Below are 16,078 nucleotides of genomic sequence, written 5' to 3' on the forward strand. Positions count from 1 at the left end.
ACTGGTGGATACAACAATGAAGTCAACGGCGCAATGCGCAGCAGCCGCGAAGAAGGCAAACAGAATGTTGGGTATTATTAAAAATGGTATTATGACCAGAACAAAAGAAGTCATCCTGCCGTTGTATCGGGCAATGGTGCGCCCGCACCTGGAGTACTGTGTTCAGTATTGGTCACCGTACCTCAAGAAGGATATGGCAATACTTGAGAGGGTCCAGAGGAGAGCGACACGAATGATTAAGGGCATGGAAAACCTTTCATACACTGAAAGACTGGAGAGGCTAGAGCTCTTCTCCTTGGAAAAGCGGAGACTCAGAGGAGACATGATAGAAACCTACAAGATCATGAAGAGCATAGAGAAAGTAGAGAGAGATAGATTCTTCAAAATTTCAAAACATAAAAGAACAAGAGGGCATTCGGAAAAATTGGTAGGGGATAGATTCAAAACAAATGCTAGGAAGTTTTTCTTTACTCAACGGGTGGTGGATACCTGGAATGCGCTTCCAGAGGACGTAATAGGGCAGAGTACGGTAATGGGGTTTAAGAAAGGATTGGACAATTTTCTGTTGAAAAAGGGGATAGAGGGGTATAGATAGAGGATTGCTGCACAGGTCCTGGACCTGTTGGGCCGCCGCGTGAGCGGACTGCTGGGCGCGATGGACCTCGGGTCTGACCCAGCAGAGGCATTGCTTATGAGGGAAGGATAGAAGCTGGGCTAGGATTCTGCTGCACGAGGGATGGGAGGGAAGAATAGAAGCTGGGCAAGGGTTCTGCTGCACAGGAGGGAGGGATAGAAAGATACTGCAGAGGGAAGGCACAAGAGGATGGGTGAGAGGGGAGGAAAGATGCTGCACATGTAGGGGAGAGAAAGGAAAGAGGAAGGGAGAGATGATCATGTACATGAAAAAAAATAAGCCCTACCCCAAAAATAAGACCTAGTGCATTTTTTGGGGCCCAAAATTAATATAAGACACTGTCTTATTTTCGCAGAAATATGGTATAAACAGGATGGTCTTCATCATAAAGCATATGGGAACAGACTTAAAGGTCTCAATATATATACTTTGGAGGAAAGGTGAGAGAGGGGAGATATGATAGACATTTAAGTACCTATGTGACATAAGTTCACGTGGGGCGAGTCTCTTTCATTTGAAAGAAGCTTCAGAATGAGAGGGCATAGGATTAAGTTAAGAGGAGTACCGTATTTTCACGTAGATAACGCGCACCCGTGTAAAACGCGCACACGGGTATAGCACGCGAAAAACACAAATTTATGTACAGAAATTTTTATATACCGCGCGTGCTGCCCGACTCTCCTTTCGCCCGCCCCGACTCTCCTCTCCCCCTTGAAGTCCTGTCCCCACCCTGAAAGCCTGATGCCCCCCCACGTCCGATTCACCCCCCCCGTAGGACCGCTCGCACCCCCACCCCAAAGGACCGCTCGCACGCACCCGCACCCCCACCCCAAAGGACCGCTCGCACGCACCCGCACCCCCACCCTGAAGGACCGCTCGCACCCCCACAGCTTCCCGACCCCCCCCCCATCATGTAGAAGCTCCTACCGATGTCCTGCTGCTTCCTCTTGGCGGTCCCGACTCCCTGACACAATCGGGGCAAGAGGGAGCTCAAGCCCTCTTGCCCCAGCCAACCACGGCACCACCGACACGATCGGGGCAAGAGGGAGCTCCTGTGCCTCAGGCCCCGCCCCCAGGTGGGACCTAAGTCTCCCGGGCCTATTCTCATTGGCCCAGGCGCCTTAGGCCCCACCAGTAGGCGGAGCTTTGGGACGGATGGGCCAATCCGGCCTCATTCCGTCGTTGGCTGCCTGCCGGACAGGCGAGTTTGACTCCCGTCTGTCCGGCCAACTACACAAAGGTATGGGGAAGGGGGGTGGGGGTGTCGTGGGGGTCGGCCAGGGGGGGTCGCGGGTCGGCTGGGGGGCGGTCGGAGGTTCTTGGGGGGGGCGGTCATTGGGGGGAGGGGGGCTTGCGTCGAGGACAGGAGGGCCTGGGATCCCTCCTGCCCGTAATGTAGTGCGGGGTGGGGGTAGGGGGTCACCGTGGCCAGGAGGGTTTGGGCTCCCTCCTGGCCCGAACAACTAGGGGGGGGGGTCGCCAGGGCCAGGAGGACTTGGGCTCCCTCCTGGCCCGATATTGTCGGGGAGTTGGGGAGTCGGCGGGGCAAGAGGGCTTGGGCTCCCTTTTGCCCCGATCGTGTCGGGGAGTCAGGGGGGCAAGAGGGCTTGAGCTGCCTCTTGCCCCGATCAGCTGGGGCAAGAGGGCTTGAGCTCCCTCTTGCCCCGATTGTGTCGGGGGTGCCGCGGTTGGCTGGGGCAAGAGGGCTTGAGCTCCCTCTTGCCCCGATCGTGTCGGGTGTCGGGACCGCCAAGAGGAAGCAGCAGGACACCGGTAGGAGCTTCTACATGATGGGGGGGGGGTCGGGAGGCTGTGGGGTGCGAGCGGTCCTTCAGGGTGGGGGTGCGGCTGCGAGTGGGAGTGCGTGCGAGCGGTCCTTCGGGGTGGGGGTGCGGGTGCGTGTGAGCGGTCCTGCAGGGGGGGGTGAATCGGACGTCGGGGGGGAACTATGTAAAAAAAAATTTTGTACAACGCGCTCACGCGTATAACGTGCAAGGGTATGCGCGGTACGTAAAAACCACGTATAACGCGCGCGTTATATGCGAGAAAATACGGTAATCTAAGGAAATAATTTTTTACAGAAAGGGTGATAGATGTGTGGTATAGTTTCCCGGTAGAGGTGGTAGAGGCAAAGGCTGTATCTGAATTCAAGAAAACATGGGACAAGCATGTGGGATCTCTTAGGGAGAGTAGGAGATGGTGGATGCTACAGATGGGCAGACTGTATGGGCAATTTGACTTTAGCTGCCCATCATGTTTCAAAGCTGCATGTAATCTTCTGGACATTATCCTTTAATTGGCCATATTTGGCCTCATGTAATCATTTCAACTTAGACTTGTATGATCAACAGAATCATCTGCACTTGGCCTCCCAGATTTGGCTGGGATTATTCTCAAAGTATCAGTTGGACTTGGCTGCCTAGCATCAGCTAAACTTAATGTCACAAAATGGCTTGTTCATATCCTCAGAAAGTCTGCCTTTAGTGTTCTCATAACAGCTGGATTTTTTTCTAATATCTTTAGGTAGGCACATCTTTGTAGTTTTGACTGAGCTTTAACTTATTAAATCAGCAGTGTGTTGTTGCACAAACTCTATGTACCTGATCCTTCCACAATCTTTTCGGCTTTAGCTTCAGAAAACCAACTTTGCTTATCCTCACAGAATCAGCTGTACTATTTTTTTTTTTTTAACATCAACTATCATAGATTCATAGACTTCAAGGAGTCAGCTGTGTTTAGCTTGCTCAATTTGTGATCCACCTTGAAGATTCAGCTGCTCTGATTCTCTGGCCTCATCAGTGCCGCTGTAGTCTCATAGACTGAGCTCCTCTTTATTGAGTCTAAAGCATTATTAATAATAATAGCTTATTTTTATATGCTGCCAAACCATAAGTTCATGGCGGTTTACACAATGATATTACACTAGAGAATAAAAATACAAAGTTATAAAACAATTATTAAAACAATTAAGGTTTATTTTCACAAAATATCAGCTGTTTCTTCTCACATTTTCAGATTCTTGTAGCTTATTTGAGGTGGAGCTGCTTTAGCTTTTCCATACTGACAGTGCTTGTTTCTCAGCGTCTTCTTGGTTTCATCCTCCGTTTTAACTGTATTTATTCTTTATCTTTTAGCAATAGGGTGGGTTTCAGCATTTCTCTAGAGGTTGCTGCTTAATCTCACTGTCACCAGTAGAGGTCAGCCTCTCAATCTCAGTAGTTTTCAGCTTCATTCTCACTGCGATACTTCAGTCTGGCAATCTTTCCCATGTTAGCAGTATCACTGAGTTTTGATATCTTTGTAGAAAGAACTTCGCTCTCAAAGTGCCAGTGGGCCTTAGCCTCTCGTTCTGTGTGTTCCTTTGCCTTCTCAGGCTCAATGGCTTTTTCTGCCTCTCAGTATCTACAACATTGCAAGCTCTTAGAGTAAGTGGTACTTCTCATTTACTTACTTTTTTAGTAATGCTTCCTTGTACTGAGGCTCAGAACAGAGTATAGTTATGTCAAGCTGGCTTCAGACTTGTGTTTGGAACAAAAGAAGTTCTTGTATTCCCTGCCTGATGATCTCCACAGAAAATGCAATAGAAAATCTGCCTCAATTGTACTTTTGGATTTGTCAGCAGCTTTGAACATCGTGGAATGTAATATCATTACATGGCTGACAGAAAGAGGCATCAGTAGCATGCTTTTTTGCATGGTTCAGATCCAATTTGCCAGCCAGACAACAAGAAGTTCTGTTCAACCGCATCACATCATCTTGGGTAATGAACTGTGTGGGGTGTCACAGGGAACCATACTGTCACCTATTTTATTCAATATCTACTTCAAGCTTGTAGCCAAGCTGCTTTGGTTGATGGACACAAAATTCTATATCTGCGATGATGTGCAGCTACTTGTATGTAATGAACTAAATCTACCCACAGTTTTGAGTAGATTGCCTCAGGAATAAGTAAAAATCATAAACTGCCGAAATTCAAGTGAAAAAAACCAGAATCCATGGGTTCCTAATACAAGCAGACAAGTATCTGACTTCAGAATACCATTTCCATTATGTCCCAGAGATCACTCCAGACACTCATGGAGATGATGCGGTATATAAACTTAAGGTTTAGATTAGATTAGATTAGATTATGGGTTATGTCCATCTACCAGCTGATGGAGATAGAGAACAAAGTGCTCTGCCGTAAGGATCCTGTGCCACAGCCTCTCTTCAGTATTCTCTCTATCTTAGCAGGTGGTTGGGCATAGCCTGTGCAGTTTTCTCTAGTGCTGGCTCCTAGCTCTTGGCCTGTTCCCTCAGACCAAGTTGAGCAGGGGCTATGGATTGCCATTTGCTGATGCAGCTCCTCCACTGTTTGTGTTTTGCTTTTGATTTGTGGTGGATTTATCGTCCTGTACACCTGGTGATACTAGGTCCCTGCCCTTTCCCCATCACTGTCACTGCCTTTGTTCCTTCTTTGGTGAAGCTGGCTTGACCTTATCTTAAAAAAAAAAAAAAACCACAACTCTTCCACTCCTGCCTCTTTTATCAGCCTACCAAAACAAAAAAAGGAGCTGTGGCAGCTTGGAGGAAGCTGGTAATTGCCGGATCCCGCTATGGGCAGCCATATTTGGCACCGGTTCTTTTGCAGCTCTGCCAGTGAAATCTTGGTGTGTAGGTATATGTGTTTTGATTTTATCATCTGTAAGTCAGTCCCAAGCAGAAATGGTAAAGCACTGCCCCTGGTATAGGAGCCAGAGAGTAGCATCAGTCCTTTGCACATTTTATACTGGGGCTTCACCTGATGCTTCCTCTCAGTGCTAGCTTTAGCAGGGCTGCGTGAAGAGGTTTTGGTGGGCTTCAATGGTGCTGTTCTCAGAACATGTGCCCAAGGGGCCATCTTTGAAGTGCCAGCACCTGATTCTTGGGATATCCTGAGCAGGGTTCCTTTCAAGCAGTGGTTTTTGGCCCTCTCTGAGTTGTAGGGGGCTAAATGAAACATTTGGGGTATCTTTTGGCCCAGACCTCTTTGGACACTCTGTTTTCCCAAAGTTTGCCCTCCTTACGCATCGGGCCTTTCGGTCAAAGCGGCCCCTCTTCTCTGCCTCCTTTGAGGGACCCCTCTGGGGAAATAGTGGGTCACCAGCCAAAGAGAACACATATGGAAGCTCAATGAGTTGCTTTGCCATCGGACCACTAGTCTGATGCTCCCTTGTGAGGAATTTAGTGCCTCTTGTTGTCTGATCCCCTGGAGGAGATTGAGCTCCCTTCTGAGGAAGAGGATAACCTATGGTGATGATGCCCTTCCATAAAGAGGATCTCCAATCCCTTATTTCTCATGCGTTGGAGGTGCTGAGCATGTCATCTCCTGATCCAGTTGGTTCTGAGTCTACTTCCACTCTATGATGTCGGGCACTAAGAGGCCTCCAAAAAACCTTCCATATCCATGCTGCGCTGCAGGTTCTTATCTTAGCCCAGGAGGCTTCCCCTGACTTGGGTCTACTAGTGGCCTGAGCTATGGCTCGCTCTGCCCACTCTATGCTCAGGAGTCAGGGTCACAAGGAGCAGCATGGGATATGACCCCACAACCTCAGGGTGCTGAGACTGTAGCTTTAACCATTGTACCACACTCTTTATTGTCTGTAACTATAATTTATATCCCTTTCCCTTGGCTAGATTGCACTTAGAATGCATTGTAAAATATGTGGATTAGAAACCCTGAATAAACTTGAGATAAAGAAATATTTACAGAGCTTAGGAAGCTGGCAAATTGGGCAATGATATAATAATGGGTGATTTCAATTACCAGTCTTAATCTTGAAACATACTGTAGGCATCCCGCCTGCCATTTTTGCTGCCGAGAAGGGGTTGTTGGGTAGGCCATCAGCAAAGGGGGGCTTTTTTTTATGGGGCAGATTTGCCTGTCATTAAAAAAAAAAATGTAATGGGGCAGATTTGCCTGCCATTTAAAAAAAAAAAATAGAAGCCCTAACAGCAGTGACAGGAGGCTGCTTCCCTTGTCACTGCTACATGTGTCAATCATTCACTGAGCGATTGATCTGTTGAGTTTGCATGCAAATGATGTGCACCTCTGTGCACATCATTTGCATGCAAACTTGGTAGCGCATTGATCGCTGGTCGACAATCGGCCAACAGCGATCCAATCAGTATGTTCTTACCTTGATAATATCTTTTCTAGTAGATAGGTGAGGACTCCCACCCTGTCCTTCCTGCATCTGCCTACTGTCTCATTCTTTTTACAGTATGCTTCTCCAAGTCGTTCTTGGATGCCAGTCAGACCTTTGAAGTTTTGAAGAATTCTGTATTTATGTTTATGTGCACGCAGGGGGTCTTTCCTGAGCTCCTTTGATGCCTTTGTTAGCTGTTTTGGAGTTGATGCTCTTAGGTTCCTTTGTTGAGCAGAAGTTGATTTTGGGGAATGTTCCCTTGGGGTCCCTACTTCACGTACTTTCCTTGGAGCTCTTTGTGCTTGGGTATTAACTACATGTGGTTGTAGAGCTTCCAGTGAAGTAGAGGAGATTCACAGAAAAAATCCAGAGTGGATTCTTTCTGTATATGGCACATAGCCATTGGGAGATATCCCACTTGTCTAGAGAATGTCTCACCCTATCTACTGAAAAATATATTATCAAGGTAAGAACATACCATAATCTCTTTTTATGCTAGTATTCTATAACAGAGCATAAATTCCATCATATAATAGGTTTTACTGTGCACTAGAATTGCCCCCTAGTGTTTTGCATTGGCTGAATTTGTGTAAATTCAGCTTTCCTGTATGCATTGTTCCCTTTTTTTAAAACACACTTAAAGGTCATTGGAAATTGATGCTGAAAGCCTGTTCTTGTCCACCACATTTATTTTTATTATCACTGTATGTCTGTTCTATAATGTGTTTGAGTTTGCAAGAAGAGTAAGCTTATAAATTGTTTTTCTTTTAGAAATTTATGGATATTTGTGTCAAAGTTTACAGAATTTGATGCAAGAAAGCTGCACAAACTATACAAACATGCAATCAAAAAGCGACAAGAATCTCAGGTAACAGTTTTGTTAGAATTAAGCTAATAGACTAATGAAAGCTTAAACACGTTAGCATACAGTATTATGACAAGTGAATGTAATTAGTGAAGTAAATAGGGAGATTTTACAAGCATATATATTGCTTATGGTTTCAATGAGGAAATTTTTAAAAATTATTTTACCCCAGTTTCAGAACTGTAATTATGACTATGGTTTATGTTTTTATATTTGAACAGCACAATGACCAGAATATCAGCAGCAGTGTGAACAGTTATACAGTTAGAAATTCAGGTAAGAGAGTCATAGAATTAAAACTATAGAATGATTGGTTCCTTTGGACATTATGCGAACCATCTTGTATATAGATTATGATCTGATAGTATGTAGTAGTTGTTACTGATTTATTGGAATATATAGGATTGTGCTGAACATACAAACTATGAGATATTGGTTTTCGATGCAATTAATCTCCAGCTTGAAGAATCAAAAAACAGATCTTAAATGTGTTATCTTTTCTTTGCTTATTCTGCATTTCAAGGACAAATAATCCTTATATGAAGTTGAAAGAAGGAAAGTTATGTTGCTTAGGATTCTGTTCTGAAGCTGTTGTCCTCCTATAACAGTGGTCGGCAAACCGCGGCTCACGAGCCACATGTGGCTCTTTAGCTACTTGAGTGTGGCTCGCGGCTCAGCTAGCTAGAGCAGGGGTGCCCAACCTGCTTCCCTTCCCCATAAAAAGGACATTGAAGCACCGGGCCAACCAACTTTCGCCACCCAATGTCAATCAGTGCCTGGTTGGCCCAGAACTTCTTTTCCGACGTCATAATTGACGTCGGGTGGTGAAAGATGGTCGACCCGGCGCTTCTGCATCCTTTTTACGGGGAAGGGAAGCAGAGAGAGCTCAGAACTCGGCGGCGGCCTGTTCCACGATGGCGGTGGCGGCCTGTTCTCCAGTGGCTGTGGCTTGGGAAAGGACAGGGAGAAAGAAAGGGGGGGCATGGAGACAGAAAGAAAGACAGGGAGACAGACAGAAAGGGGGCATGGAGAGAGAAAGACAGACATACAGAAAGAAAGGGGGCATGGAGAAAAAAAGAAAGAAGGGGGGCAGGGTGAAAGAAAGAAAAAGTTGGGGGAGGGAATGAGGTCTGGAGGAGAGGAAGCATACAGGAGGCTGAAAGAAGGGAAGAAATATTGGATGCACAGTCAGAAGAATAAAGTGCAACCAGAGACTGATGAAATTACCAGACAACAAAGGTAGGAAAAATGATTTTATTTTCAATTTAGTGATCAAATTGTGTTGGTTTTGAGAATTTATATCTGCTGTCTATATTTTGTACTATAGCCCCTTTTTACCAAACCGCAATAGCGGTTTTTAGCGCAGGGAGCCTATGAGCATCGAGAGCAGCGCAGGGCATTCAGTGCAGCTCCCTGCGCTAAAAACCGCTATCGCGGTTTAGTAAAAAGGGAGAGGGTATATTTATCTATTTTTGTATAGTTGTTACTGAGGTGACTGCATATTTTAAAGTCATCTGCCTTGACCTCTTTGAACACCCTCCCCCCCTCCCCCTGAATATAAATGATAATTAACATTTTCTCTGCTTACAGTGTGCTTTGTGTTTTTTTAAATTTTATTGTTTGGTAGATCATTTTGACTTAGTAACATAGTAGATGACGGCAGATAAAGACCCGAATGGTCCATCCAGTCTGCCCAACCTGATTCAATTTAAATTTTTTAATTTTTTCTTCTTAGCTATTTCTGGGCAAGAATCCAAAGCTTTACCCTGTACTGTGCTTGGGTTCCAACTGCCGAAATCTCTGTTAATACTTACTCCAGCCCATCTACACCCTCCTAGCCATTGAAGCCCTCCCCAGCCCATCCTCCTCCAAACGGCCATATACAGACACAGACCGTGCAAGTCTACCCAGTACTGGCCTAGTTCAATATTTAATCTTATTTTCTGATTCAGATCCTTTGTGTTCATCCCACGCTTCTTTGAACTCAGTCACAGTTTTACTCTCCACCACCTCTCTCGGGAGCGCATTCCAGGCATCCACCACCCTCTCCGTAAAGTAGAATTTCCTAACATTGCCTTTGAATCTACCACCCCTCAACCTCAAATTATGTCCTCTGGTTTTACCATTTTCCTTTCTCTGAAAAAGATTTTGTTCTTCGTTAATGCCCTTCAAGTATTTGAACGTCTGAATCATATCTCCCCTGTCTCTCCTTTCCTCTAGGGTATACATATTCAGGGCTTCCAGTCTCTCCTCATACGTCTTCTGGCGCAAGCCTCCTATCATTTTCGTCGCCCTCCTCTGGATCGCCTCAAGTCTTCTTACGTCCTTCGCCAGATACAGTCTCCAAAATTGAACACAATACTCCAAGTGGGGCCTTACCAATGACCTGTACAGGGGCATCAACACCTTCTTCCTTCTACTGACTACGCCTCTCTTTATACAGCCCAGCATCCTTCTGGCAGCAGCCACTGCCTTGTCACATTGTTTTTTCACCTTTAGATCTTCGGACACTATCACCCCAAGGTCCCTCTCCCCGTCTGTGCATATCAGCTTCTCTCCTCCCAGCATATACGGTTCCTTCCTATTATTAATCCCCAAATGCATTACTCTGCATTTCTTTGCATTGAATTTTAGTTGCCAGGCATTAGACCATTCCTTTAACTTTTGCAGATCCTTTTTCATATTTTCCACTCCCTCTTCGGTGTCTACTCTGTTACAAATCTTGGTTTCATCTGCAAAAAGGCACACTTTTGCTTCTAACCCTTCAGCAATGTCACTCACAAACATATTGAACAGGATTGGCCCCAGCACTGATCCCTGAGGGACTCCACTACTCACCTTTCCTTCCTTCGAGCAACTTCCATTAACTACCACCCTCTGGCGTCTGTCCGACAGCCAGTTTCTGACCCAGTTCACCACTTTGGGTCCTAACTTCAGCCCTTCAAGTTTGTTCAACAGCCTCCTATGAGGAACTGTATCAAAGGCTTTGCTGAAATCCAAGTAAATTACATGTAGCATATGTCCTCGATCCAGCTCTCTGGTCACCCAATCAAAAAATTCAATCAGGTTCGTTTGGCAAGATTTACCTTTTGTAAAGCCATGTTGCCTCGGATCCTGTAACCCATTAGATTCAAGGAAGTACACTATCCTTTCTTTCAGCAAAACTTCCATTATTTTTCTAACAACTGAAGTGAGGCTCACCGGCCTGTAGTTTCCTGCTTCATCCCTGTGACCACTTTTATGAAAAGGGACCACATCCGCTCTCCTCCAATCCCCAGGAATCACTCCTGTCTCCAGAGATTTGTTGAACAAGTCTTTAATATGACTCGCCAGAACCTCTCTGAGCTCCCTTAGTATCCTGGGATGGATCCCGTCTGGTCCCATCGCTTTGTCCACCTTCAGTTTTTCAAGTTGCTCATAAACACCCTCCTCCATGAACGGCGCAGAATCTACTCCATTTTCTCGTGTAACTTTGCTAGACAATCTCGGTCCTTCTCCAGGATTTTCTTCTGTGAACACAGAACAGAAGTATTTGTTTAGCACATTCGCTTTCTCCTCATCACTTTCCACATATTGGTTCCCAGCATCTTTTAGCCTAGCAATTCCATTTTTCATCTTCCTCCTTTCACTAATATATATGAAAAAATTTTTGTCTCCCTTTTTTACATTTTTAGCCATTTGTTCTTCCGCCTGTGCTTTCGCCAGACGTATCTCTCCCTTGGCTTCTTTCAGTTTCACTCTGAAGTCCTTTCTGCTCTCCTCTTCTTGGTTTTTTTTATATTTCACGAACGCCAACTCTTTCGCCTTTATTTTCTCAGCCACTAGGTTGGAGAACCATATCGGCTTCCTTTTTCTCTTGTTTTTATTGATTTTCTTCACATAAAGGTCCGTAGCCATTTTTATCGCTCCTTTCAGCTTAGACCACTGTCTTTCTACTTCTCTTATATCCTCCCATCCTAACAGCTTGGCCACGAAGGTAAGGGGGAGGGAGGGGAGTTGCTGAAAGACATCTAGTAATCCTTGCAGGCTTGACTGTGCAGGGAATTATTTTTGTAAAATCATGTTTTGTTATGTGACTGGCATTATTTATACTTTAATTTCTATGAATGAATAGAATGAAAATGATTTAAAAATTGCTTGCTTGTTTTTAGGTGCGTGCGCTGAAGGGAAGTGGAGAGAGAGTGGGCTGAGGACGCTGAAGGGAAATGGGGAAGAGAGAGTGGGGAGAAGATGCTGATTTATAAATTGGCAATTGTACAGAATATTGTTTCTTTTTATGCTTTAATATAATAAGTTCAGTATAAAACTATTCGAGGCTTGTGTGGAAGGGATCAGATGGTTTGCGGGAACAGGGACCTAGCTCAGGACAGGGTGGGGATGGAGACAAATTTTTTCCCCGTGTCATTCTCTAGGCTCTGCCACAAATCGATTTCGACTACGTGCGGGCGAGCGGGGTGTCAGTCGGATTGTCATAGCGCAAGTGGGCGCGGGGTATGGCTCTCAAAAGAAATCTTAATCGTTGTACTGCTGATCTTTGGCTCTTTTGACTAATGAGTTTGTCTACCACTGACCTATAGTCATGAATTTTGCAGAAGCGTGTCACTCATATCTTTCAATTCCTCCCCTTCACCAGTGGAAAATAGTGCCCTCTTCAGTTTTTCCTTTTGCAAATGAACTGAGAAGGTGTGTTCTGATCTGTTCTGCTTCCTTTTTATTATTTTCAGGTCTTTTTGTCTGTCTCTTCTTTTTTCATGGATTCGGTGCCCAGAGGTCCCCCTTCTTGGGCTTACTTCGCCAGGGAAAGGACGCAGACACATGAGGATGGGCTGCTGCTCACATGCTAAGGGAGTACCTGTGGAGCCAGCCTGCTTTGTCATCCATCCAAAGCTCGCCTACTGATTTATCAGATACTTGAGTGCAGGTTGTGGGTCCCCTGTCTAACAACCCTTTGGGTATCAGAGAGCCAACTGCAAATTATCTCTCTCCGACACACTCTGTGGATTCTTGGTATTCAGAGTTGTTGGGCAGAGTCCTCCTGACCGGCAGCCAGATTTCCTGTGGTGGATTTGTTTCCAGATAGTCTCTGAGGCAGGCTGCTGCAAGCTGACAAACAGACACCAGAAACCATCCTTTTATTCCCTACGAGGAAATTGGTGGGGTGGGGGGGGGAGTGTTAGAAAAAGGTAGAGCCGAGGGTTTCTGGGGTTAAGAGTTAGGTGTGTGTGTGTGTGTATCATCTACCACCACCACCACCATCATCTCTAAAACAACTTATTCAATGTTTTTTGTTTTTCAGCAATGCTTCCACGGGTCGTTTTTGACACAATTTTACTGACGGCGGACATCTTAGATTTCTTATTGATCTTTTATTCAAAGGCTTCCCTCTGCCTCAAAACCCCTCATTTTGCCCAGGGATCATCTGCAATGGATTCCCCAGACTAATCTGCCTTTGTTTCATGCCTTTTTCGCACAGCTTTGTCAGCAGATGAGCGAGAGTGTTCTACGTGTCTCTGGGTGTGGGAGGAAGGGGCGGGAGCTTAAGGCTCAGCCTCCTTAGAGTCTTTCAGGATGGGAGAACCCCATAAAGCCTGGCCAACAGGGAAGAGATCCCATTCCGAAACCACACACAAAGAGGCTGCGAAACACAAGCACGTGGAAGCGGTAGAGGTCCATCTACCCCAGTCAGGGGTCCTGCAGGGGTTCTTAGGGCCACCTGTCCAGGGGTTTTCAGATTGTCAATCTCTTGTTGAAAGCCTATTTGACAGTCCCAGAGTGCGCTGTGCTGCCTGAGAGTGAACCAGCACCAATACATAACATAGAAACATAGAAAGGTGACGGCAGAAAAGGGCTACAGCCCATCAAGTCTGCCCACTCTACTGGCCCACCCCATTAAGTCTGAGTGCTGCTCGACCCACGTAGGGATCCCACGTGGATGTCCCATTTATTCTTAAAGTCGAGCACGCTTGTGGCCTTGATTACCTGCATCGGAAGTTTGTTCCAGTGATCCACCACTCTTTCTGTGAAGAAATACTTCCTGATGTCACCTCTAAATTTCCCTCCCCTGAGTTTGAGCGGGTGCCCCCTTGTGACCGAGGGTCCCTTGGGAAGGAATATATCGTTTTCTACCTCGACACGACCTGTGACGTACTTAAAAGTCTCAATCATGTCACCCCTTTCCCTGCGCTCCTCTAGAGAGTACAGCTGCAATTTGCCCAGTCTTTCCTCGTATGAGAGACCCTTGAGTCCAGAGACCTTCCTAGTGGCCATTCGCTGGACCGACTCAGCTCGAATCACATCTTTACGGTAATGTGGCCTCCAGAATTGCACACAGTACTCTAGATGAGGTCTCACCATGGTTCTATACAGTGGCATTATGACTTCAGGTTTGCGGCTGACGAAGCTTCTATTGATACATCCCATCATTTGCCTCGCCTTGGATGAAGCCTTCTCCACTTGTTTGGCAGCCTTCATGTCTGCACTGATGATACATGGAGAGTTCAATCAAAAGCAGACTTCCACCCTCGGAATAAGCCAGGTCCAAGTGTCAGTACTATTACTAATAATTATTTCTATATAGTGCTACTAGACACATGCAGCACTGTACATCAGAACACAGAAAAGACAGTCCTTGCTCAAAATAGCTTACAATCTAGTCAAGACAGACAAACTGGACAAGAAGATACTTTAATATACTGTGCTCAAGTGAGGAAATTACAGAGGGAATGATAAGATATTAATTCTTAGGTGGGTTAGCATTTGGAATTGAAAACATCTTTAAAGAAGTGAGCATCAGTGACCATTTGGAGCAAGACTGGGAGGACTGGAAGTCTCTTTCCATTCTTTCATTATCACAAGGATCAACTGTGTCCTTGGATGATTTAGGGGCTGGAGCCAGAGGTCAGGGTGACAGTCCCTCAGTGTGCCATCTTTTCAAGTCTGTCACTGTTTTACATGTCATTTTGGACACTCTCTGAATTGAAGTTGGACCCAAAATAGCCCTCTACCTCCCAGTGTTCTGTTATGAGCGGTGCACGTGCACAGACTACCTTCTTTTCAACTCATCTGGACATCATCTCATTAGTCATTAACCAATGGGAGTCTCCAGAAGGCTTCCTAAAGGTGGCAAAAGCTATGTCCAGTCTCTCTCCTATGACTCCAGACTTCCAACAGCTGTTTTTGCAACCAAATGTGGATTCCGCAGTAGCTCAAGTGAGTAAGCGTACCTCCCTTTATAGCAAGGAAGGGGTGATGCTGAAGGATGCACAGGATTGCAAGGTGGATGGGGTCCTTAAGAGTTTGAAGCACTGGCTTTGGGTATCAAAGCTACAGGGGATGCCTCCTTTGTGGCACAAGCCTGTCATACCAGGTTGCGGCGTAGTCCTTCAGAAATGGAGCCATTTGATTATGGAGGGAGTAGATTATGTGGTTGAGGCATTTTATGATATCATCAGAGTCATGAGCAAGATGTCTGCTTATGCCGTTTCTGCGCACCGGATTCTCTAGACTAGACAGTGAGTGGGCAATTCAGCCTCCAAGGCTATTCTAAGCAGTTTACTCTTTAAGGGCCAGCGTGGTGAATCACTGTCTCAAATCTCTACCAGACAGCAGAATTTGACATTCCACCGGGGGCGGCAAAGGCAGTTTTTGTTCCTCTTGACGATCCCGCCAGTTCTACTCTGGGTCCTCTTCCCGGAGACCTTTCCAAGGGTTCAGACAGAGATTTGGCAGCTACAGACACCAACAACCCTCTGGGTCACACAGCGGCTCAGCCATCAAAAAGCAACAATTATGTCAGGTTGACTGCCATGCCTCCTTTCATTGGCGGGAGACTGTCAGTTTTCTGAAGGGAATGGTATCAGACCTCTGGGCTTTGAATGTTATTTGGGAGGGGCACAAGATTGAGTTTTTTCACACCCCTCCAGATCTGTTCCTTGACTCCCCATCCAGATGCCAGAAAAGGAGTCCAGGGTCCGAGCGACAGTCCAACAACTCTTGAACATTCAAGCCATAGAACCAGTTCTCAAAGACTCATTGAGCTCTGACAGATAAGCCATAATACTCATAGTGCCCAAGAAAGGCACAGAAGATTGGAAGCCTATCTTGGACCTAAAGTCAGTAAATGAGACATTAAGAGTTCCATGTTTCTGCATGGAGATGATCGGGTTAGTCATCATCTCTTCCGGAGTCTATTATAGGGGAAAACACCCTCCGGGGTTTCAAGACAAAGCTGGACAAGTTCCTGCTAAACTGGAACGTACGCAGGTGAGACTGGACTCGTTTAGAGCACTAGTCTTTGACCTGAGGGCTGCCGCGTGAGCGGACTGCTGGGCACGATGGACCACTGGTCTGACCCAGCAGCGGCAATTCTTATGTTCTTATGGTGGTAGCTCCAGGGGAATTTATTTATTTAAA

The 16,078-nt window shown here is 45.9% G+C and overlaps 1 protein-coding gene across 6 annotated transcripts in view; it reads left to right on the top strand.

Annotated features, from left to right (window-relative positions):
* CHD1 (chromodomain helicase DNA binding protein 1) overlaps positions 1 to 16,078 on the top strand; it is a 621,819-nt gene that overhangs the window by 563,221 nt on the left and 42,520 nt on the right. For all 6 annotated transcript variants that reach the window (XM_033962744.1, XM_033963070.1, XM_033962661.1 and 3 more), the window contains 2 exons: positions 7,573 to 7,669; positions 7,888 to 7,942. In XM_033962744.1, the coding sequence (XP_033818635.1) occupies positions 7,573 to 7,669; positions 7,888 to 7,942 (152 nt within the window). The remainder of the gene's footprint in view (positions 1 to 7,572; positions 7,670 to 7,887; positions 7,943 to 16,078) is intronic.

This window comes from Geotrypetes seraphini, chromosome 1 (assembly GCF_902459505.1).
Source record: "Geotrypetes seraphini chromosome 1, aGeoSer1.1, whole genome shotgun sequence".
NCBI classification, from domain to species: domain Eukaryota; kingdom Metazoa; phylum Chordata; class Amphibia; order Gymnophiona; family Dermophiidae; genus Geotrypetes; species Geotrypetes seraphini.